The 24,756-nt window shown below is 41.9% G+C and overlaps 1 protein-coding gene across 1 annotated transcript in view; it reads left to right on the top strand.

The window, feature by feature from the left end:
• The window catches only part of GPD1L (glycerol-3-phosphate dehydrogenase 1 like), an 82,008-nt gene that overhangs the window by 40,162 nt on the left and 17,090 nt on the right, over positions 1 to 24,756 (top strand). Inside the window, exon 5 of the mRNA XM_082258275.1 lies at positions 1,468 to 1,580. Within this exon, the coding sequence (XP_082114401.1) occupies positions 1,468 to 1,580 (113 nt within the window). The remainder of the gene's footprint in view (positions 1 to 1,467; positions 1,581 to 24,756) is intronic.

Here is a 24,756-nt window from a genome sequence, read left to right on the forward strand (position 1 = left end):
CAGGGCAGTCAATGTATCTTTTTAATATTGCATTTTCAGCCACATTACGATTGTGCCCTTTCTTTGAGATAGATATTCAGTGATTCCACTTTGGGGAATTTTGAAAGGCTAAGTGGGGGTTGGGTGTTTTTAGAACTGTCCCCTTATCTACTGTTGCCTATATACTTCAGCTCCATCTACCTATTTTCTGTGCTTGGGTGTCGGGGAATACTTAACCCAAGGTGGAGAACAACAGGACAGGGAAGTGTGCGGGTGCTGAATTCTGATGCAGGGAAATTGTAGCTATTTTTGCTGATCTTCGATTTTTAGTAGAAGTTACTTTTTTCACATATTAAAGAATATGTAAACTCATTGCATATCCTGATATGTGCCTGCTGTACTATGTACTTGTAGGAAAAGGTATCCTGTTCTTTTGTGTAAAACACCTGGTGTTTTGCCTGTGCCTCTGCTTTTTCCATTAAAAACTTACCACCCTAGGCAAAGGAGCACAGTGGGGTCAGTTCTTTACCTATGCTGGGGACTTGGCCTGCTCTCTTCCAATGATCACACTTGTGCACAGCGATTCACTAAGATGACCAGTGTCCTGCTGTTTCGCCTCCTCATGCAGCTGAGAACAGATTAAGGGGGGGGGGGGGGGTGAGCAACAAAAGGCCCACTCCTGCGTTTTTAAAAGAAAATTTCACTTTCTAATTAAAATACACTAACTGACCCCCCTCTTACCTAATATACGGTAACCTATACCTCACTGGGATGTTTCCTTAACTCTCCCTCAAACGTGACCTCTTTCAGTGTTTAAATCTTGTGGCCATAGATCTTCTCTGGTGCTGGCCATGTACACCATGAACTTCATTAGGCTGGTATTCCTACATTGCATACAGCAAACAGTCTACCTAACTAAATTTATATCCGTTCCTGATTAACAGGGTGCCATACTTTTTGGGTCAGTACTCAGCCCTTTCACACAGTAGATAGGGGGAGAGGGAGAGCCCTCAGCATTAGTCAGCTCACACCAAGGCCTGTGGACAGCTGAAACTAAATGAGGTCTGGCCACCAGATAAGATGTGGACCTAGGAATGGAGTTTTTTTTTTTTTTTTTTTTTCCCCACCCAAAGCTCTACAAGGGCTCTGGATTCCGGGACCCACACAGAACATAACATTCTGTAAAAAAACTTTATTTTTTTTTTTTCCTCTGTTTGTTGTGAACTCTGGTGCCCCTCACTATGTGCAGGTGTGAAATCTTCTGTAGATGACACGTACAAACCATCCATACATTTTTGCCACTTGAAGTTACTGATATAACCCGAAATAGCTTTGATGGCCTTCTTACAAAGCATGTACAGTATTTATTTTTTATTAGGCCAACAAATTGTTGTGTTTAGATTTGAGAAAAACATCTAATGGATATCTATTTTTTGAAGCAAAATTTGCAAAATGTTGGTTTTAATGCAGTTCATTGTTTTTACCCAGGGAGCAAAGTGCTTGAACATGGGTTTTTATTTAAAGAACTTCTGCAGACCCCGAATTTCCGTATAACTGTGGTGGACGATGCAGATACTGTGGAACTTTGTGGTGCCTTAAAGGTGACATTTTTTGTTTTTTCGTGTGAATTTTGCTGCCCTCTTGTACATCTCTGCAACTCTGGTAAAAGTCTCCCATCTAAAATGCTGTTGGAATTTTTGGAAAATATCTTGTATTTTGTGTAACATTCTGGTATTTTAATAACAACATATTCTACATTTTACCAGTCAGGAATGAGTTTACAATTTCTAAAAATATTCCTAAAACATAGACTGAAAGTATTTGTAGTTTTTAAAATGTACTTTTTCATTTTTTTGAAAACGACTCCAAATATGAAAAACATTACATAATGCAGCTCAATTAAAAATATTCGAGCTGCACGATCCTGGATAATATGAGAATCACAATTTGTTTAGAATAAAGATCACGATTCTTGGCATAACATCTTTCACATTATGCAAAAAAATTGGGCTAACTTTATTGTTTAACGCTTTTTTTAATTAAAGCCTATTTTTTCCCAAAAAATTGCTTTTAAAAGACCACTTCGCAAATAGTGTGACATAAAATATTGCAACCACTGCCATTTTATTCTTAAGGATCTCTTAAAAAAAAAAAAAAAAAAAATGTATTTAATAAAAAAATTATAACAATTAACATTTGCCTGCTATATATATAAAGTTGGTTTTGCACAGAGCAGCCCAGATCCTCTTTTTGGGTTCCTCTTCGGCTCTCCTGGCCCTTCCCTCCTGAGCCGAGGCACAGCTCCCTGTGTCCATTCAGATACAGAGCAGCCCCCCTCTAGCTCCCGATTGGCTAAATGATCTTGACAGTAGCGGGAGCCAATCGCGCCATGCTGCTGTCTCAGCCAATGGAGAGGGGAGTCCTAGGCAGCTTAGACACTCCTGCAAAATTGCTGGATAAAGACGGGCTCAGGTAAGTATTAGGGGGGCTGAAGGGGGCTGCTGCACACTGGGTTTTTTATTTTTATTTTTATATCTTAATGCATAAAATGCAACCTTTAAGTGGTTAAACTGCCCTTTTTACAGACCAAAGTTCATTCTTTTTGATCTAAAGGAACCAAATGATACAATGTTTTTATTTATCTCAGCTCTGAGCAACGTTGTGATAAATTTGCTGGCTGACTTTTTTTTTTTTTTCTTTGGGGGCCATACTTCCCTTGTGGACCACATGAGTGCACCTACTTTTGTTATCCTGTGACCCAGAATCAGCCAACAGCCAGTTAGAGCCCACTTTCAGCTGACGTCACAGAGCTGCTCCAGGCTCTGGAAGGATCCCGACTATATTGTCAGTATTCAGCCTGCTTGACAGCTGGCTCCAGCTCTTAACATGTGGCTGAAGGCCAAATACAGCTGTGCCCACTCCCCTCCCCTCCCCTCCAGCCTGGTACTCCAGCGAGTGCTGTAGAGGCAGAATGGAGAGCTGTGACTAACAGTCACTGGTCTCCACTCAGAGAGCTGACTGATTAGCAGTCATGTAATCACACACTTCTTGAGTTGAGAGCCAGTGGGTGGCAACTGCGGCCACATACTAATGATTGTGGTGGTGTTTTTTGGTGTGTGTGTGTGTGTGTGTGTGTGTTTTTTTTTTTTTTGCACAAGAGCTTTTTCTGGCTAATGAAGCATATTGGGTCATCTCCTCTTAGGCAGGCCTTTCTAAAACTAAACCTTTAGGATGGATTTGAGGCTCACTTCAAGACAGAATTTTACCAGTCACTTCTCCTAAAGCAGAACTAAACTGTGTCAATTAATATTAGGTATTTGTAATCATTATGCTGCTAGCATTAGTAAATAGATAGAAAGGTATATATTTTTTTATATTTACCTGTTTTAACCATGTAAGCTCCGGAAAGGGTTTACCCCTTTCATGACCAGAGCATTTTTTGCTATTCAGCACTGCGCGGTCATGCAACACTGTGTGCAAATGAAATTTCATATCATTCTTTTTTTTTTCTTTATTTTGGTGGTATTTGATCACTACTGGGTTTTTTTTTTTTTTTTTTTTAAATTATATTAACAAAAAGACAGAACATTTTTTAAAGAGAAAAAACTACTATTTTTCTATTTTGTAATAAAACATCCACTAAAAAAAAAATCTATTTTCTTCAAAAATTTGGGCCAAAGAGTATTTTGCTAACATGTCTTTGGTAAATAAAAAAAAAAGTGTATATTTATTGGTTTTGTGTGAAAGTTCTAGCATCTGCAAATGATGGTGTGTGTGCGTGTTTGTGTATATGTATGTGTATATGTATGTATGTGTGTGTGTGTGTGTGTGTGTGTATATATGTGTATATATATATATATATATATATATGTATGTATATATATGTATATATATATGTATATATATATATATATATATATATATATATATATATATATATATATATATATATATATATATATATATATATAATATGTGTGTGTGTGTATATACATACATACGTCATCGAAAGTTTGGGCACCCCAGGTAGAAATTTGTATTAATGTGCATAAAGAAGCCAAGGAAAGATGGAAAAATCTCAAAGGCATCAAATTACAGATTAGACATTCTTATAATATGTCAACAAAAGTTAGATTTTATTTCCATCATTGACACTTTCAAAATTACAGAAAATAAAAAAATGGTGGCATAAGTTTGGGCACCCTGCAGAATTTAAAGCATGCAAGGCTGAGACCTGCCAGTGTCATGGATTGTTCTCAATCATCGTCTGGGAAGACCAGGTGATGTCAATCTCAAAGGTTTTAAATGCCCAGACTCATCTGACCTTGCCCCAACAATCAGCACCATGGGATCTTCTAAGCAGTTGTCTAGAAAACTGAAACTGAAAATAGTTGACGCTCACAAAGCTGGAGAAGGCTATAAGAAGATAGAAAAGCATTTTCAGATGTCAATATCCTCTGTTCGGAATGTAATTAAGAAATGGCAGTCATCAGGAACAGTGGAAGTTAAAGCAAGATCTGGAAGACCAAGAAAAATATCAGACAGAACAGCTCGCAGGATTGAGAGAAAAACAATTCAAAACCCACGTTTAACTGCACGATCCCTCCAGAAAGATCTGGCAGACACTGGAGTTGTGGTACACTATTCCACTATAAAGGGATACTTGTACAAATATGGTCTTCATGGAAGAGTCCTCAGAAGAAAACCTCTTCTTCTACGTCCTCACGACAAAAATCAACAGAGCAGAGATGGAACTGTCATCCGCCTGCTCAGCGGGGATCGGCCGATCGAATCCACCGATTGCACCGCCGTGTGAAAGGAGCCTTAAAGAGGAAGTAAACCCTGCTCTGACACTTTTACCTATAGGTAAGCCTATGATGAGGCTTACCTATAGGTACTGTAAATATCTCCTAAACATGTACCGTTTAGGAGATATTTACCTTACATGCAGCCAGTGACGTCACTGGCGCATGCGCTCTGAAGGAACGGCCGCTGGTGCAGTTTCTTCAGAGAACCGTGCCGTGACTGTCGGCTCCCGCGCGCGTGCGCGGGAGTGACGTCACCGCGGCCCCGGCCAATCAGATGGCCGGATGCTGCGATCCCAGAAGACGGGCAACTGGACATGTTGCCCGTCATACAGGTAAGCGGGCTGCATGGCGGGGGCTCGTTCTAAGGTAAGTATTGCATAATGAGCTAGTATGCGATGCATACTAGCTCATTATGTGTTTCTCTTACAGGTTGCCAAAAAAAAATTGTACGGGTTTACAACCTCTTTAAGCTGGATACACACTATACAACTTTTGTTATTAGATTTCCTTTAGATTTACCTTCAACTATGTAGTACAAGGGCCGGCCTGACTGCATACAAATTGAAAGTGTTAGATTTGACCTCATATTATATTATATGGTTTTGGTAAATCTAAAGGAAAAAATCTAAAGACCATTGTATAGTGTGTATCCAGCTTTAGTGTAAAAAAAAAAAAAAAAAAAAGAAAAACACGGTTAGAGTTTTTCTGCCAGAGCAGGTTGAGCAACATTCCAGTGTTGTAGAAGTTGCTGTTTCGCAACCCTGTAAGTTCTGATCGGGGTCTGTCCATTGTGGAAAATCTTTGCTGCACCTTGTTTCACCAGGTTTTAGCCAATTACTCATTTTGAAAAAGCTTGCTTTAGCAGAAATACTGTACATGGGTGGATTCGACATTAGTTGCTTCGTTTAAACCCCACTTTTAGCCTATTTCTCTTTCAGATCATAACTCTTAAAGGCTGGCATTTCTTAGCTAAGCAGATATTTCTTCAGACATTAATAGTTTTGAAGCAATTTACTGTTGGAGAGGTTGTTTTGAGAACATTTTTGCTGTGATTCTTGCTGTTTTCCTTCTCCTGACGCGTGTGCAGCTTGTCAATGTACTGAGTGTTTACACAGCTGAGTAATAGATAAGCCACGTTTACCGGTGACAGGAGTGCCGCACATTTTGCCATCATCTGGTGCAGCCTACAGTGTATAATAAGATTTGCTGCCTACACGGGAACAGCATTATATCCATATCGTGATTCTGTTTATAGACGCGAGCTGCCAAATAACTTCTTTCTGGGCCTGAGATTAGAGGAAGAAGTCAATTCCACCGAAAGACTAATATACGTATTTAAAGCTCGGAGCCTACATGGCAGATAGGAAATCTGTGTTCTTGCATCAGCAGTCATTAGAGTTTTGCTGGAAGATTTCTTATTTTGTGCTTGCTAATACTGTTGTGGGTTTTTATTTTTTCGTGTTTATTTTCAGCTATGTTGACATTCATTTATTTTGCACATGCCAGCGAGTTAAATGGTCCGAAAATGCACTTTTTAAAATATAAATCTGCTTTACTGTGTAATTTAATGGCTCATGAGTCACCCGTCCTTCTCGGCTTCATATTTTAAACAGCCGGTGTCAATCTTGGTAGTAGTAGCTTTTTTTTTTTTACTTGTTATTAAAGTGTCACTAAACCCTCATCCTAAAAAAAAACTCTCAATAAATGCTGTATTACATGCTGTTCATACTTAGTCACTATGAGATTTGTTTTCTGTATTTTTCAAAAAACCTGGTTGATCCTGCGGCTCTCTATCTCCACCTTCTGTTCATGTCCCCAATGCAGCTAGGGATTTTGCATAGCAGTGTTGGCAACTCTGCACATGCTCAGTTTTCAGTGAGTTTCTATGCTGAGCATTTCCTCCTAATCACATCTGAGCAGACCAGAGTCACACGTGAGTGTATACACAGTGGTGGATTAAAGCCCACTCCATCCCTCCTCCTCCATGCCCACTAACCAGCTAAACGAAATAGAGGTGGGATATTACATGTAGATTGATGGAGGCCTCACCTCCCTCTTATTCTAAGACACAGGCCTGTGACTGGCAGAAATCTGCCCACACCATGCTATTACCAAAAAAAAAAAAAAAAGATTTAATTACAAATATATCTAGACATTGTAAACAGTTTTTTGATATTAAATATTTATTTTTAGGGTCCTTTTCACACGGCCGCTCCGTGTGTCCGCAAATCATCCTATTTTTTTGCGGACATAATGTAAGTCAATGGCATTGCGGATGTCAGCGGAATACCATCCGCTGACATCCGATTTTCTTCCTTTCAGTTCTGTTCCGTTTTTTGGAACGGAACAGAACCCTATTTTTTCATCCGTTCAAAAAACGGAAAGGAAGGAAAATCGGATGTCAGCGGTGTCATCCGCATATCATCCGCAAACGGATGGGATGATATGCGGACATACGGAGTGGATGACACAAAAGTCCCGCAGCGGAGGAGAAATCCGGAGCGGCCGTGTGAAAGAAGCCTTACTCTGTATTCCAAAGGCTGTTTTGTTTTGATCATGTGACCAGCAGCAGAGGACTGGAAGCTCTTCCTGCTTAGGTTTCCCTGCAGACAGGCTGGGAGAGATCTGGGTCATGTAACAGCTGTAGATCGATACGGAAAAAGGTACTTGGATGTTTTTTTATTAACCGCTTGCCGTAGTTTTTTTTTTTTTTTTACTGGCAAGGTCGGCTTTGTTTAATGCGAAATGGCTTTTTGTTTTTTGCCACCTGTGTCTCGACTTTGTTTTGTAGACTCAACAGGAAATGAGTGGGGATTCCCCTCACGTTGGAAAGATTTTCTAAGACCGTTCTCATGGGAATAAGTGATCCCATTTGAAGGATTTAGCTGGCGAGTTCTCAGTATGGATTTTTCACTTTATTTCCTGTTCTGTAGAATCACCAGGAAGTGAGGATTTCTTTCCAGTATTGCCTTTAGTCAGTTGGTATGGAAACAAACAAGTGTCCCTATGGAAAAATGTCCTCTCTATTCCTGTGCTGGTAGCAAGTCAAAATCTTTGGATTTACACTCGCTTTCGTTCCCTGTGACATTGATGGATTATTAGAGCGAGTGAATCTCCTGAATCAGGACAATAAATACCTGGCAGTGGTTCTATCCCTTCTCTGCTGTATCCAGATCTTTAAAAGGCAAACTTTTTTTTTTTTTTTTTTTTTTTTTTATATTCTCTAAGGTGATGTGTGGACAAAAACCATATTAGGGTAATAGTTGGGTACACATAAGGTACCTTTTTTCTATACATCAGACGAGGCTGTCCCAAAAAGATGTCTACACTCTGGAAGCCTTAGCTGTTACACCGGACTTGGGACCTCCGTCTCCTGGTGATGGACAAGATCTTCAGATGATTGCGCTCCTATCCAGGAAGACTTGGTATTGTTTTGCCCACCTGGAAATTGAAGAACCGCTACTTGTTTTTTGGGTATACGTTCCATGGGTGGCTCCTTTTGGGGCTGTGCATATGTTTATATTTAACGACCCCATGTTACCTGGTTCATTTTAGGTGAATCTGTTCCGTTTCATCTAGTTCACGTGTGTCAAACACAAGACCCGCGGGCCGAATCGGGCCCTCCAGGTCATTTCATGTGGCCCTCACACCTCTCCTGCAGCTGCAGCACTCCCCTCATCTCCACCACCCCATCGGCAGTTGGCAGAAGAGAGGAGGACAGAACTCCTCCTTCAGATCCTACTTCTCTCTGTGCAGCTGCAGCATCCTCTCGTCTCCAACTCCCCTGGTCTCAGCATTTAGAAGACTTCAGCCCTCCGCTGGTCCTCCTCCAGATCCTGCACTTTCTTCTTCCCAGCTCTGCTCCCACAGTGATGTAGGGTGGGGGGCTCTTGACTTGGGGGGGGCTCTTGACATCTGATGTAGGGGGAGGTGGTGCTCTGGACATCTAGTGTTGGATACAACCGACCCTTTGAGGGCGACCATAATGCTGATGTGGCCCACGATGAAATTGAGTTTACCCCTGAATCGAGTTTATTGCATAGCTCCTGCCATAGAGTCTTACACGGGGTTACAAATGCATCTTTTTACTGTATTTTGTATCCCATTTCTGCTTCACTACTATATTGCTTGGATGTGCATATCATGCTGACATGTTTTATAAGGACTCTTTGCAACACCCTAACTGTTTATTTGCTTAATAGTTTTGGACAGTAGTTAGGTTTTGGGCCTCTTCTGTTTAGAGGCCTTCGGGGGGTTTATTGTATGTTTTTGTGGGGTGTGTGTGTGTGTGTGTGTGTGTGTGTGTGTGTGTGTGTGTGTGTGTGTTTTTTTATTATTCATATTTTCTTCTTTTTTTTTCCTCAGGCTACATGTACACGGGATGTTTTAAAAAGTCCTTTGAACGCTGGAATTTTACAGCTATGTAAAGGACGTTTAAAACATCAGTTTTGTCGCGTTTGCAGCCGCGTTTAGCGCCATTTAGTGGGCGTTTGCGCTCAGATCCGTTTTTAGAGGTTAAAAAATCATTCTCCTTTAAACAGGAAAAACGCAAGCACTAAACGCGGGTGATCGCGTTTGGTCGCATTTTTGCTTTTGAAACGCCGGTAAACACACGTTCTGAACATCCTGAATACAAATGATTGCTTTCCAAAAAACAACACTTTTAAGGGGCAAGATTATATCCTATACCTCTCAATATAAAAAACATGCACGACAACAGTGCCTAAAGACAAGCCAAGATTTGCCACACGCCCAAGAGACTATGACATTAAATCGCACTCCTTCTACCATTAAAAAATGGCAGAGTGCGAAAAACTCCTTGATTTGTGGGCTGCACAGCAAGAAGCATTTAGGTTGTCATATTATTCCCTACGCTATCATAAATTTGGAAATAAAGCTGGCAAACTCCTTGCTAAAATGTGTTCGGATACTCGTTGTCCGACACGTATAACAGCCCTCAAATCAAAAGATGGCACTCTTGTTTCATCACCGACAGAGGTCAGTAGGATGCTGGTAGAGTATTATACTGCATTGTACTCTACTGACCCTACTGATCTCGATACTGCTCAGGCTCTACTAGCGAAAATATGCCTGTCTACACTTACGTCGGCCGATATAAAAAGCTAAAATTCTCCCATTTCATTGGAAGAGATTCGACTTACTATCAAAGCTCTTCCATCAGCTAAAGCCCCTGGTCCAGATGGCTATTCAGCTGATTTCTACAAGCTTACTAACAATTTTATATCGTCGACTCTCCTCCCCGTTTTCCAATTAATGTGGTCGGGGGGTCCTAATCTCCCTACGGGATCACTCGCTTACATTAAACTTATCCCCAAGAAAGGGAAAGATCCACTTTTGCCCGGATCATATCGTCCGATAGCTCTTATAAACGTGGACGCAAAAATTATTTCAAAGATAGTTGCTTCACGCCTTGCTGGTCTTCTTCCATCACTTTTGCTTCCTGCTCAGTCAGGATTTGTGACGGGTCGCTCAGCGACGCTTAATATCTGCAGGGTCCTTCTGGCACTTGAACATGCTAGAAGAAATCCTCAAATAGATGCAGCCATTATAACGATAGACGCTGAAAAGGCCTTTGACAACATTCGTTTCAACTGGCTTTTTAAAGTTATGGAAATATTCGGCTTTTCGGGCTCTATTCTCCTGTTTCTTCAACAAATGTATAAATCACCGACTGCTAAGCTCTCTACGCTAGATTTCACTTCAGATACTATCCACTTAACTAAAGGGACACACCAAGGCTGCCCTCTTTCCCCTAATCTTTTTAATTTGGCCCTTGAACCTTTATCTAGACTTCTTAATTCTCCAGAGGGTATTATCGGAATTCCTGTCGGGAACCAAACCTTAAAATCCGCTTTATGTGCGGACGATATTTTGATCTTTTCGTCTAATCCTCTTAATGATTTCTTAATTCTTAAAGAAATGTTTGCGACCTTCTGTCTCTGCTCGGGTTTTCGGATAAATTTTGATAAAAGCGAGGTATTAGATCTACATCCTCAACTGTCCGCTCACTGGCGTAGACTATCCCCATTCGCTATGGCGTCGCAATATATAACATACCTTGGCATTCGCATAGGAAGGGACCCCTCATCTTTATACACCCTTAACTTTCCACCACTCATCTGTAAAATTGTCTCTGAGTTGCAGACCTGGGCGACCCTCCCTCTCTCACTCTTCGGGAGATGTCACTTACTTATTTAAGATGGTATCTTTTCCGCGTCTTTTATATCCATTACAGACACTTCCTTTACTCTTGAAGAATAAATAAAGCATTGAACATTTTTTCATGGGCTTCTAAAAAACCTCGTATTGCTTTACAAAAACTTTCTCTCCTGAGGGGGGGGTGGGTCTCCCTGATATTCGCCTTTATAATTTATCATGCTTATTAAGACAGGGTCTTGATTGGCTCACAGGAGCATCACGATATTCTCATTTCGAGCTTGAAGAAGCGCTGGTATTTCCATATACCCCGCCAGCCATCCTCCACTCCTCTGTCAGGGTGCTACCACCCCATCTTAAAAACAATATTGTCATCAGAGATACAGTTGTGGCATGGAGGGAGGTGCGGAGGATGGTGGGTTTGCCCTCCAGTATCTCTAGGTACCTTACTATTCAAGGCAATCCCATGTTCATTCCCTCCACTACACAAGCAGCCTTCAGACAGTGGGCAATTTTGGGACTAACTAAAGCCTCCTCGCTTTATGACAATATTACCAACCACTTTAAATCTTTAAATCAAGTGCTGAGACAGGAATTTAATCTGCCCTCTTCTCATTACTTTTTCTATTTACAAATGACTTCCTTTTTGCGGAACATTTAAACCTTCCTTTATCGACGTAGTGCTGCACTAAAAAGAATATTCTATTTCAATTCTATTTAAGCATTTAGTGTCTCATTCTTTAGGTAGGATTCAACAGGTATTATTCCAGAAATGGTCTCACATTCTGGGGGATGAAACATTACTGGAAAAGTTTCTTAAGAGCTATAAAGCATACACTATTATTTCTGAAAACTGGCGGGAAACTCCTTTTTAGAATAATGCATCGGGCTTACTATCCTTTTCGACACTGCCCAGATGATCCTACCCAAGCGCAATGTCTGTGGTGTAAAATCACCCGGCCTACACTTTTGCATCGACTCTGGGAATGCCCTCATATCGGCAATTTTTGGGACAGCGTGCTGGGTTATATTTTTCTTCGGGTATGGGTTTACCTAAGACTCCTACCACCTGCCTTTTTAACTGCATATCCTTTTCTTCACAATGGACCCACCTCTGCCTCTTGGCAGCACGCAGAACGATTATGGCTAACTGGATTAACTCCTCCCCACCAAATCTCTCACAGGTCCAACAATCTTTGCTGTCCCTATGCCAACTGGAAAGACTTGACGTTATGCTTTCCAACTCGCGTACTACCCGGAGATTTTTTTACCAGATGGAGATCATTTCTGGAATATACATTTTCAGAAGAGCTTGACCGATATGATACGCCCTTTTAGATTCACTGAATGGTATTCTTCTAGGGACATGGCCGATTTTCTTGGCAACATAAGGGTTGCAACCTAGATGGGCTCAGGCTGAATCTTGAATCTTCAATCCCCCCCCCCCCCTTTCTTTTTTTTTTTTTTTTTTTGTCTATTTACGCAAAGCCTTGGAGTGTTTGACCCAAGTAATTGGCTGCATTAACACTGTTTTATATTTTTTAGTCTTATTTTGTATGTAAAAAGGAAAATAAAATTTATGAGAAGCAAAAAACGACACTGAACTCAACTGCCTCTAAATGACTGTAAACGACCCAGTGTACATGGACAGATAAGATAACATAGAGGAGGGTTCAGGGGCTGCTGAAAAAAACGCCTAACTGCTCCTAAAACGTCCGTTTTTACAAGTAGCAGTGTACATGAGGCCTCATAGCAAATTTTTTGTTTTTCAACAAAATAAATTAAGGTACCTCCTAACGATGCATGCCCCACTGGTGGCTGCTGCACCCTTCTTGAAAAATGTGCTTATATGCAGCCTCTGATAGTGACAGATAGTTCAGGTGGTAAAACAGTTGTGGCTGGAGCACAGCCGGTGACTCACTCTGCAGCTCCTCTATTCAGAAAAGTCTTGTCGGCGTATTGTGGTTGGACAGGGGGAATATAAAACCTTCCTTTGTCCAATCACAGAATTCCTTGTATTCATTGAAAAAAAATCACTTGTATTGATTACAATGAAGTAGCATTTTACACTTTAAAGCAGAACTAAATTCTGCAAAACTTACCTCTGCTCCAATGGTTTGCCTTTCTCAAGGTCCCCCGCTGGTGTGGCATCTTCTCTCTTCTTCTGGGTGCTGCCTTCAAGTCATAGGATGACTCGGCTCTGGTATATTCTACAGAAGGCTGAAAACAGTCAGTTTATTTAATTGCAGAAGAAGCATTGGACATTGTATGTCTCCTTCACTAAAGAGCCTGCTGGTCGTCGTCGTTGTTGTTGCTAAAATATATAGCTGAAAAAAAAGTTAAAGGGACACTTTGAAAACACCTCAGATCTCAATGGGGAGAAATACCATCATGCTGGATATTCATACTAAGGTCGACTGGGTATTGTGTTAGGGACAAAAGGATGCCACATCTTTTGATGGAAATTAAAATTATCACCCTACAGAGGGCTGAATTCAAAGATACCCCATAAATCAAAGTGAAAAAATGATGCTGCAAGCTTGTTCATTTTGCTGAAATTTCATTGCAGCAACACAAAATGGTGCTCAGTAGTTTGTATGGCCCCCATTTTCTTGTATGCATGCCTGACAAAGTCGGGGCATGTTCCTAATGAGACGACGGATGGTGTCCTGGAGTATTTCCTCCCAGATCTGGACCAGGACATCCCTGAGCTCCTGAACAGACTGAGGTGCAACCTGGTGGCTTTGGATGGACCAAAAACCAGAGGTTTTCTATTGGATTTAGGTCAGGTGAGCATGGGGGGCCATTCAATGGTATCAATTTCTTCACCCTCCAGGAACTTGCTGCATACTCTCGCCACATGAGACCGGCATTGTTGTGCACCAGGAGGAACCCATTACCCACTGCACTAGTGTAGGGTCTGACAATGGGTCCAAGGATTTCATCCCGATACTTAATGGCAGTCAGGGTGCCATTGTCTAGCCTGTAGAGGTCTGTGCGTCCCTCCATGGATATGCCTCCCCAGACCATCACTGACCCACCACTAAACCGGTCATGCTTAACAATGTTTGTCTTGGATCTTAATGTATGTTAATGCGCAAGTAATTCCGTTGCACTAATAAATGCACTTTTGGATATTATTATACACGAAGTGCAAGTGCAATTAATTCTGTTGTGCTAAAACGCTTACTCCCATAGAATCAGCCAATGACCCACCTGTATACATTCAAATATACTATAGAGAGGGGGAGTACATGATCATGAACAAGCAGAACAGCGTGCACGGCTTCCCACCATTGGTGTGTGGAAATCTGCACACTGTAGTTAATGAAACCCACGTGTAGCGGAATTCGCACCTAACACTACATAATGAAACCAGCGTGTAGAACCGTAAACGCTGCTCTGATCAAACTCGTGCATGCATTCCCACCACTACTGGCGTGAATCCCACTCAGCAAGGCTCAGAGAACAATGCCTAATAGGATTATACTATTGTTCCCATAGACGGGAGGCTATCTGCAGGGAAATAACAATGCTGTTTCCACTATGGTGATCAGGCACAGTAGAAAGACATGTATCCCTTCATAAAGGCAAACCTATCCCCACCGAGCGAACAAATCTGCAAATTATACAGGGGCCCCAGCTGGTGGTCACATCCTTGCTGCTTGATCCTTGAACTCCGCACCGCAATACACATAGATCTCTACCAGCAAACAGACCCCTGCATAGCTCATGGAGTGTTCGCCGGCGGAGATGTCTATGTAGAGCAAATGCGTCTACACATCTAAGGGAAGGTTTTCACTGCCTGTAGTCTTTCCTCAATGCTGGTTCACTTGTACACACTCTGAGGGTATTGCAAGCAAACCAACACCAGGAGCCATAATGACAAGCTAAATAAAACCCATCCTGAATAATGTCCACACTAGTCCTAATAAAATTTCCACAGCATGTTACGGGAAGCATAATGTTTTCTCCGTGGCTTTTCCAGACCCTTTCACATCTGTCACATGTGCTCAGGGTGAACCTGCTCTCATCTGTGAAAAGCACAGGGTGCCAGTGGTGTACCTGCCAATTGTGGTGTTCAATGGCAAATGCCAGTCGTGCTCCACGGTGCTGGGCAGTGAGCCCAGGGCCCACTAGAGGAAGTCTGTTTCTGATTGTTTGGTCAGATACATTTACACTAATGGCCTGCTGGAGGTGATTTTGTAGGGCTCTGGCAGTGCTCATCCTGTTCCTTGCACAAAGGAGCAGATAACGGTCCTGCTGATTGGTTAAGGATCTTCTACGTCCAGCTCTCCTAGAGTAACTGTCGGTGTCCTGGAATCTCCTCCATGCTTTTGAGACTGTGCTGGAAGACACAGAAAACCTTTTGGCAATGGCATGTATTGATGTGCCCTCCTGGAGAAGTGTTGGACTGCCTATGCAACCTCTATAGGGTCCAGGTATTGTCTCATGCTACCAGTAGTAACACTGACCCTAGCCAAATGTAAAACTAGTGCAAAATTGTCAGAAAAGATGAGTAAAGAAAAATGTCAGTGGCCTCCACCTGTAAAACCATTCCTGTTTTGGGGGTCGTCTCATTGTTACCCATCTAGTGCACCTGTTTCATTCACACCAAAGCAGCTGAAACTGATTAACAACCCCCTCTGCTACTTAACTGACCAGATCAATATCCCATGAGTGTAATTGACTTGATGCTATACTCTGAATAAAAAGTGTTCCTTTATTATTATTTTTTTGAGCTGTGTGTGTGTATATACACAGGTGCATCTTATTAGAATGTAATCAAAGTTTATTTCAGTAATTCCATTCAAAAAGTGAAACTCCTATATTTTATATAGATGTGTTACACATAGAGTGATCGATTTTCAAACATATCTTTTAATTTTGATAATTATCGCTTCCAGCTAGTGAAAATTACCAGATGAAGATACCAAGATCATTAAAGCAGGTATTGGTACTGTTGGCAGTCTGGGCAGATGCCAAGTTTTGCTGGAAAATGAAATCAGCATCTCCATTAAGCTGGTCAGCAAACGGAAGCATGAAGTGCTCTAGAATTTCCTGATAGAAATCTGTGCTGACTTTGGACTTGATAAAACACCTTGCACCAACACCAGCAGATAACATGGCTCCCCAAATCATCACTGACTGTGGAAAATGTTGCATTTCATTTGGAAATCAAGCTCCCAGAGTCTGGAGGAAGGGAGGAAAGGCACAGACTTGCATGAGGTCCAGTGTGAAGTGTCCACAGTCAGGGATGATATGGGGAGCCATGTCATCTGCTGGTGTTGGTCCACTGTGTTTTATCAAGTCCATAGTCAGCGCAGCCCTCTACCAGAAGATTCTAGAGCACTTCATGCTTCCCTCTGCTGACCAACTTTATGGAGATTCTGATTTCCTTTTCCAGCAGGACGTTATACCTGCCCACACTGCCAAAAGTACCAATACCTGCTTTAATGATCATGGTATCCCTGCTTGATTGGCCAGCAAACTTGCCTGACCTAAACCCCATAGAGAATCTGTAGGGTATTGTCAAGAGGAAGATGAGCGACACCAGACCCAACAATGCAGACGAGCTGAAGGCCACTATCAAAGCAACCTGGTCTTCCATAACACCTCAGCAGTGCCACAGGCTGATTGCCTCCATGCCACACCGCATTGATGCAGTAATTCATGCAAAAGGAGCCCCGACAAAGTATTGAGTGCATACTATACTGTACATAGACATACTTTTCAGTAAGCCAACATTTCTGTATTTAACCACTTTACCACCGGAGGATTTTGCTGTCTTACGTCCAGGCCACTTTTTGTGATTCGGCACTGTGCGACTTTAACTTGCGCGGTCATGCAAAGCCGTACCCCAACTAAATTTACGCTCTTTTTTCCACAAACAGAGCTTTCTTTTAGTGGTATTTGATCACCTCAGCGCTTTTTATTTTTTGCGATATTAATAAAAAAAGCAAAAATTTTGAAAAAATAATATTTTTCTACTTTGACAGTTAAAAAATATCCAATATATTCAATTTTTGTCATATATTTATGCCAAAATGTATTTAGCTACAAGTCTTTGACAAAAAAATTGTCAATGAGCGTATTTTTAATTGCTTTAAGACCGGAAGATTTTACCCCCTTCCTGACCAGGCCATATTTTGCGATTCGGCACTGCGTTACTTTAATGGACAATTGCGCAGTCGTGCGATGCTGTACCCAAATTAAATTTATGTCCTTTTTTTTCCCCCCCACAAATAAAGCTTTCTTTTGGTGGTATTTGATCACCTGTGCGTTTTTTACTTTTTGCGCTATATACAAAAAAGAGCGACAATTTTGAAAAAATAACAATATTTTTCACATTTTTTTTATATGAAATTCCCCCAAAAAAATGTAAAAATCTAAATTTAACTTTTTTTGCCAATTTTTGTTTTTTGCTACATATTTTTGGTAAAAAAAATCGCGTATTTTGATTGGTTTGCACAAAAGTTATCGCAGCTACTAACTACGGAAAATTTATGTAATTTTTTTTTTTTTTTTTGCGGGACTGCGACATTGCGGCGGACAGATTGGACCCTTGACTGACATTTTTTACACTTTTGGGGGTACCAGTGACATTACTACAGTAATCAGTGCTATAAATATGCACTGTTACTGTAAAAATGACACTGGCAGGGAAGGGGTTGATTTTTATTGGTGATCAAGGGGTTAATGTATTCCTGGTGCTTACTGACGTGTTTGGGGGGAGGGGGACTGTGTGACACAGGGACAGATCGCAGGTTCAGCTATGCTGAATCCTGCAATCTGACCCTGCCTGTCACTTAGGAGATCCGCCCGCTTTGTTTACACAAGCGGGCGGATCTCCACACTCGATCCTCGACGATCGGGGAAGAGCGGCGGTGATCACTGCTCCTCCCCTGGCCTGACTACCGCTGTAACTGAATACAGCGGGAGCGAGCCTCCGGCGGCGCCCACAAGGGGAGGAGTCCAGCGACGTAGGTCTACGTCGCTGGACGGAATTGAGCCGCTTTGACGCAGTAGCACCCATGTGAGCGGTCGGCAAGTGGTTAAAATTTTTTTTTTTTAATTGGTCTTATGTAATATTCTAATTTTCTGACCTACTGAATATTGGGTTTTCACTAGCTGTAAGACATAATCATCAAAATAAAAGCAAGAAAGGCTTGAAATATATCACTCTGTGTGTAACGCCCTTCCAGCCTGTGAAGCCTCCCATTAATCTACATGTAATATCCTGCCCCCATTGTGTTTAGCTGGTTAGCAGGCATGGAGGAGTAGGGAGGGAGTGGGCTGTCATTTACCACTGTGTATACACCCACATGGTCACATGAGCTGCTCAGATATGATGGGGAGGAAAAGGTTTAGCATAGAAACGCACTGAAGACTGAGCATGTGCAGAGTTGCCACGTTAGCTGCAAAAACCCTAGCTGAATTGGTGACATGAACAGAAGAGGGAGATGGAGATCAGCAGGATCAACCAGGTTTATTGCAGATTACAGAAAACAAATCTCAGAGGGACTGAGTGAGTATAAACAACATGTAATACACCATTTATTGAGAGTTGTTTTTTTTTATGATATGGTTTTAGTGACACTTTAACCTCTTCCGGACCGCCCCACAAAGATATAGGGCGGCCCTCCTGCGCGAAATCACGTACCTACCTATATGTGATTTCATGCAATGGGGCTGCGCGTGTCCAATCATAGCGGGAGCCAATCAGCAGTTCCAGCAGACCAGATGTTTGCTGGCACCTCACAATCATTAAGGAGAGAAGCAGATCGCCGTTCTGTGAGAGAGGAAGATGGAGATCTTGTCTTTCTGCTAAGCGGGAACACTGATCGGTCTTCCCCATATCAAAGCACTTCCCCCACACAGAAAGCACTCACCCCTTCCCTGCCAGTGTCATTAGTATAATATAGTGACTGTGCATATTTTTAGCACTGATCACTGTATTAGTGTCACTGGCCCCCAAAAAAGTGTAAAAAAATAAGTTAGTGTCTTATTTGTCGCAGTCTGCTAAAAATTGCTGATCGCTACCATTACTAGTAATGAAAAAAAAAAAAATACATAAAAATAGCCATAAGTTTGTAGATGCCCTAACTTTTGCACACACCAATCAATATATGCTCCATGAAGATTTTTTTTTACCAAAAATATGTAGCAGAATACATATTGGCCTAAATTGATGAAGAAATTAGATTTTTTTTTTTTTTTTTTTTTTTAGCGTAAAGTAAGAAAAAATTATTTTATTTATTTTTTTTTTTTTTCAAAATTTGGCAGTCTTTTTTTGTTTATAGTGCAAAAAAGAAAAACCGGAGAGGTGATCAAATGCCACCAAAAGAAAGCTCTTTGTGGGGGAAAAAAAGGACATGAATTTTATTTAGACACCGCATCGCACAACCGTGCAATTGTCAGTTAAAGTAACGCAGTGCCGTATCGCAAGAAAGTGACCTGGTCATGAAGGGGGGTAAACCTTCCGTGGCTGAAGTTAAAGCGGAGTTCCACCCTAAAATTAAACTTACCTCCATCTTTTCGCTCCGGGTCACCTGAAAAACAAATGGATAATCGCAATTTTACCTCATTTAGAAAAAAATATACTTACCTTACTTCCTCTTCCTCCCCTCGGCGGCCACGGCGATTCGTCACTTCCTGGCTTTGCAATGATTCCTGGGAGCTGAATGTCATCGCTCCCAGGAATCAATGCGCCTGCACCGGCCCCGACGTCAGTTCCGGTGCAGGCGCCGTCATACCTTGTTAAACAGCTTCTGGGCATGCCCAGAAGCTGTGCAGGGATGACGCTGCGGCACCGGAAGTGACGGCGGGGCCGGTGCAGTGCATCGTGGGACCGCAGAAGACGGAAGAGGACACAGAAGAGGATCCCGCTGGCTTCAAGCTGCCCACACCTGAGATGGCAGCGCTGGACAATATATTTTCAAGGTAAGTATTTATTCTTGCAGGTAAGTGCAACGTGGGACAGATCAGAGGCTAGCCATTGTGGAATGCACTAGCCCTGACTGTCCCGGGGGGATTTTTATTAAAAAAAAATGTCCCAGGGTGGAACTCCGCTTTTAAGTCCTTTAGTGGGCTGACAGCATACAGGGAGTTTTTGACTGGGTGTTATCAGTCCTTCCAGTGTTTTTTACTTTTCTATTCAACCACTCCTACTCTCAGATCTCCCCAGCATAAAAGCTAATCATTCTGTAGGCCAAGATGAGATTTAGGGGGTTTAGGAATAACACAGGAAGTGTGTACAAGACACAGGACCGCTCTTAATTTCTGACCAGATTAACTGTAAAACATTTTTTTTTATTTTATTTTTATATCGATAGCAAAATGCTTTAAATGGTATTTTTAACAGACCAAAACGAAACAAAAAAAAAATAGAAGTTCATTATTCAAGTTACATACACTTTATAAATGACAGTTTTAGTGCCTGGATTTCAGCTTCAAGGGGACATTGGTAACTCCCAGCTTTTGTACTCCCTTAGTATGTTTTCGTTAAACTGGCTGGGGGCATAGCCATGCAGGCCCATAGATTACAAGCATTCAGGTCTATGCAGCAGTATTTCCAAAATAAAAAAGGCTTGTTTGGTAGCCTGTACATATGACTGCCATCTAGTGGCTATGCTTTATTTTTACATATACATGAAGCTAAAGGGAGAGCATTCCAATGAACACACATTTTGATTTTAAAATTGCAGTGTTTCTTTAATGTGTTTTTTGCCGCTACAGAGGTAATCCAGCCACCCAGCCTCTCTGCTTTACAACTGTTGATATACCAGCCATCTAACGTGCCATACACACTATAAGATTTTCCAAAGACTTTTTCCTTCAAATTTACCTTTTCTATGTAGTGCAAGGGCCTGCCAGATTGCATACAAATTGAAAGTGTTTAGGTTTGACCTCAAATTATATGGTTTTGGTAAATCTAAAGGTAAAAGTCTTCAGAAAATCTTATAGTGTGTATTGCCCATTAGCTTTACAACTGTTGATATACCAGCCATCTAAGGAGTGCTTTGCTTTCAACAGTTGAGCTGGCTCATGAGGTTTAATTTACTAAAGGCAGATAGACTTTGCAAAGAAAGTTGCATTTTGCAAGGGAATTTTCCTTAGAGTTTAATGAATAAGGTGAAGAATAACCAATCACCATGCAAGGGGGAGAAAAAAAAAAAAAAAAATTTTTGCACATAATTGGATGATGGAAGTCAACAGAGCTTCACCTTGTTCACTAAGCACTGGGGAAATTTCCTTTACCAAGGATACAGTCCATTTTCCTTTAGTGAATCCGCCTCAAAGCCGTGCATTGTGAGGGAGCAGTACAGCACAACAATGGAAGTAAAATAAATATATGTATACGTTTTTATTTATATATATATATATATATATATATATATATATATATATATAATATATTATTAGTGTGTGGGTATGTACAGTATGTCTGTGTGTGTAATAAATAAACTATATATATATTGTGTATGTGTGTGTGTATGTGTGTGTGTGTGTGTGTGTGTGTGTGTGTGTGTATATGTATATATATATATGTATATATATATATATATATATATATATATATATATATATATATATATATATATATATATTATAACATTTTTTTTTAAAACGCACATTAGCCACCCTATTCCTAGATGCAGATTTAGAATAATTCTGGTTTAGCCATTATTGGTCCAAGCCCCATTTTTAAACCGTATCAAAGCTCATTTGGTGAATCCCAGTGGTGTCTAATGCATTCCAGCAATAAAAATATAACAAAAACCGGTGTAGAATATTCGGGTAGTCTACAAAAGTTAGATTTATGGGATCCAGAACCAAGACAGCATTTATATGTTTAAAAAAAGAAAAACTATTTCTCTGTCGTTCATCAACAGACACAGCTCTTCCTATTCATAGACTCATAGGGTTATGCTCCTCCTAGGGATAGACACTAGGCGGAAAAAAACTTGTCAACGCCTATGGGTAATGTCCCAGCAGGAATAACCCCTCAGGCTCTGCTATTCTCAAACAGTTTTGTTCTGCCTTGTGTTAGGAATAGGACCTAGCTCCCTGCTGGGACCTTGGTCCTAGCTGTAACAGGTAAAGTTTTTTTTTTTTTTTTTTTTTTAACTAGTTAGTTCCTGAGGACAAAGATCCAGAGGAACTACAAGCAACAACCGGCTGGTATTCGCACTGGATAATCTAGATCCTTAAGGTCTCCCAGCCTGGTCAGCGAGCGTGAGCAGGTTATAGTCCAGAACTAGGCCTCGCCATGACAGTGCCCCGATGGATGGGGACAAGCCTGCAAGAGGATCGTCTCGCTGGGACGCAGGCGACCTGGAATGCCCTGAGTCGCACCTTCCCCTTGACTAACAGCACCCCCATCCAGTCAAGGGGACTAACAGCACCCCCATCCTGGGTGGGAGGTGATCTGTTCCGGAGTGGCGCCCACCTTGCACCATGGTATGGTGACTAAAATGTCCACCCCCAAATCCCCTGGAGGTCGCGGACCTTAGGGGCTCCCTCAGTTCCCTGGCATCCCTTAGGATCTACCCCTTGGCATTTTCCCTCCCCTAGCTGGTTTTCACCTTGGGGGGGGGGGGGGGTTTTAATAATGCGGCCGCTTTGGCGCTTCTTTGAGGGGGGTGAATGTCCTGAGTGGATCCCTGATTAGGGACCCTTTTGATGCCTTCTATTCTGGGACCCTCCGTGGGGGTCCCGGAGACCGCATGGCCCGCCATGGGGGTTGTTTTGCTGTGGTTCATGATCTGTGTTCCCATTAGTTTGTATTTCCCCATTGTCAATGTATTGTGGCCATTTTCTGGAGGTCTGTGGGCTAGGCGGACATGCAGCAGGCTTTTTTCATGATGGAGGCAGAGCTTCTTCCTCTTTCTGTGCAGCTCAGTGTTACTTTGTTTTCTACACTGATCAGACTGGACGTTTTTTCTCTGGGCTCTGGTAAGGTTTTCTGAGGGCTCCATGTAGGTTTTCTTTCTCCCTCCTGCTCTGCTATTATACTATATATAATATGTAAATCAAGTTGCGCTAATATGATCTATGGAGGTATAAAGTCCACAAAGTCCCAATATTGATGACAGATGGAAAGTATCCTGGGTAAGATCCTGAACCCGACTCCCTTAAGAGTGTACGCTTACCAGATTAAGGTAAAAATGAAGCGGATATGCTTAATCTTGTCACTTTGATAGAAGATCCAGGCCCGTGTGAGCAGTGAACTCGGAGGTCATTGGATCATGTAAAAAATACAAACAAACACAATAGCGTAAAACCCAACGACTAAATATAGTATCACCTTGAGTGTGACTTAAAGTAGAGATTGGGAAACGTGTAAAAAACTGCCACCAAGATAGCTGAGTAAAACGAAAAATTGAGGGGTAAATACCCCTACCAAAACAGATGCAGGATAAAGTGCAAAAAATGATCCAGTTGGAGTTGCCTCTTACTAGACAAAATTAACTTATAAGCCCAAGTGAAAGATGACAGTATTGAAAATATGTGCTTGGACCATCACCAGCTAGATCAGCCTCTTACCAAATACAAGTTAAAGCAAGTGTGTAGAAATCAATCCAAGTGACACAGGATGCAATGCCAGAAAAGCACCAGTAGGGGTCGCCTCTTACCAGATATTAGACTCAGTCAAGCTTGTATGGAAATCAATAGTCAGGGTCCAACCATGAATTCTGGGACAAATCCTCGCTGTGTGCCTGAGCACTATAATGTGACATGTAGTGGCATCTTCTGACCTAAGAACAGATATTGAGCTGTCATTTGGAGTAGTAGCAGCCAGTTCCCTTTGATGGATGTATAAACAACCTTTAGGTCCAAATATCTGTAATGGTTGACTGGTTAGCGCTTGGGCTCGCTCCTTAATCTGACCATGAACCTTTATAATCCGGGCAATGGGCTGGGTAACATCAAGCCTTTGACTTCCAATTAGCACAGGTATGATATATATAATATACTAATCGGGGTTGGGGGTTCGCAGTATTAGTGGTGGGACTGCATTTTTTTTTTTTTTTTTTGCTGTCTTAAAGGGACATATACAAAATTATTTTTTTGCATTATGGAGTCCCAGGATAAAATTACACCTGCAGACCCACTGGAAACCACTGCGCGACCCTCCGGTTTACATTTGCAGCAAGAAATGGCAGTTTTTTTTTGCAAAGCCTGATTTCAAAAGTGGAATTTGTCTGTTCTGGTGTTTCCAGCAGCAAACGTCCTCCGCCCTCCCCTCCATTGGCAGAGTCCTCGGACACTGAGATAGATGTGGTCGCCGCAGATCGCCTTGAGAGGTCAGTGTCTTCGAATTCTGATGGTGAAGAGGACTTGTCCTCATCAGCCGCCGCGCGGGAACGTGCATTGGTGGAATCCCTGATGGTTTCCATGCGGGAAACTTTAAAAGTGGCTGATGAACCCACAGCGCCGGGTACGCAGGTGTCTTTTGACTCCCGCAAATCCCATAAGTCGAGCAAGGTGTTCCCTTGTGTTGAATTTTTTCACACTATTGTGGATGAACAATGGCAACGCATTAAGCACTTGTTGGTTGTGCCTAAGCGTTTTGCACGCCATTACCCCTTAGCGAAGGCAGTGTCCACTAGGTGGACTGTACCACCAAAAGTGGATTTTCCAGTGGCCAGGTTGAATAAAGCGACTCTGGTACCGGTGGAAGAGTCTCCAACTTTCGCGGACGGGGGGGGGGGGCTTCTTTTGCTGCTCATAGGCGGCCAGTTCGTACCTCCGGGTCGCAAGCAACGGTACTGCAGTTCAGGTCTTC

Source organism: Pelophylax lessonae, assembly GCF_965119305.1.
Source record: "Pelophylax lessonae genome assembly, chromosome: 5".
Classification (NCBI taxonomy): domain Eukaryota; kingdom Metazoa; phylum Chordata; class Amphibia; order Anura; family Ranidae; genus Pelophylax; species Pelophylax lessonae.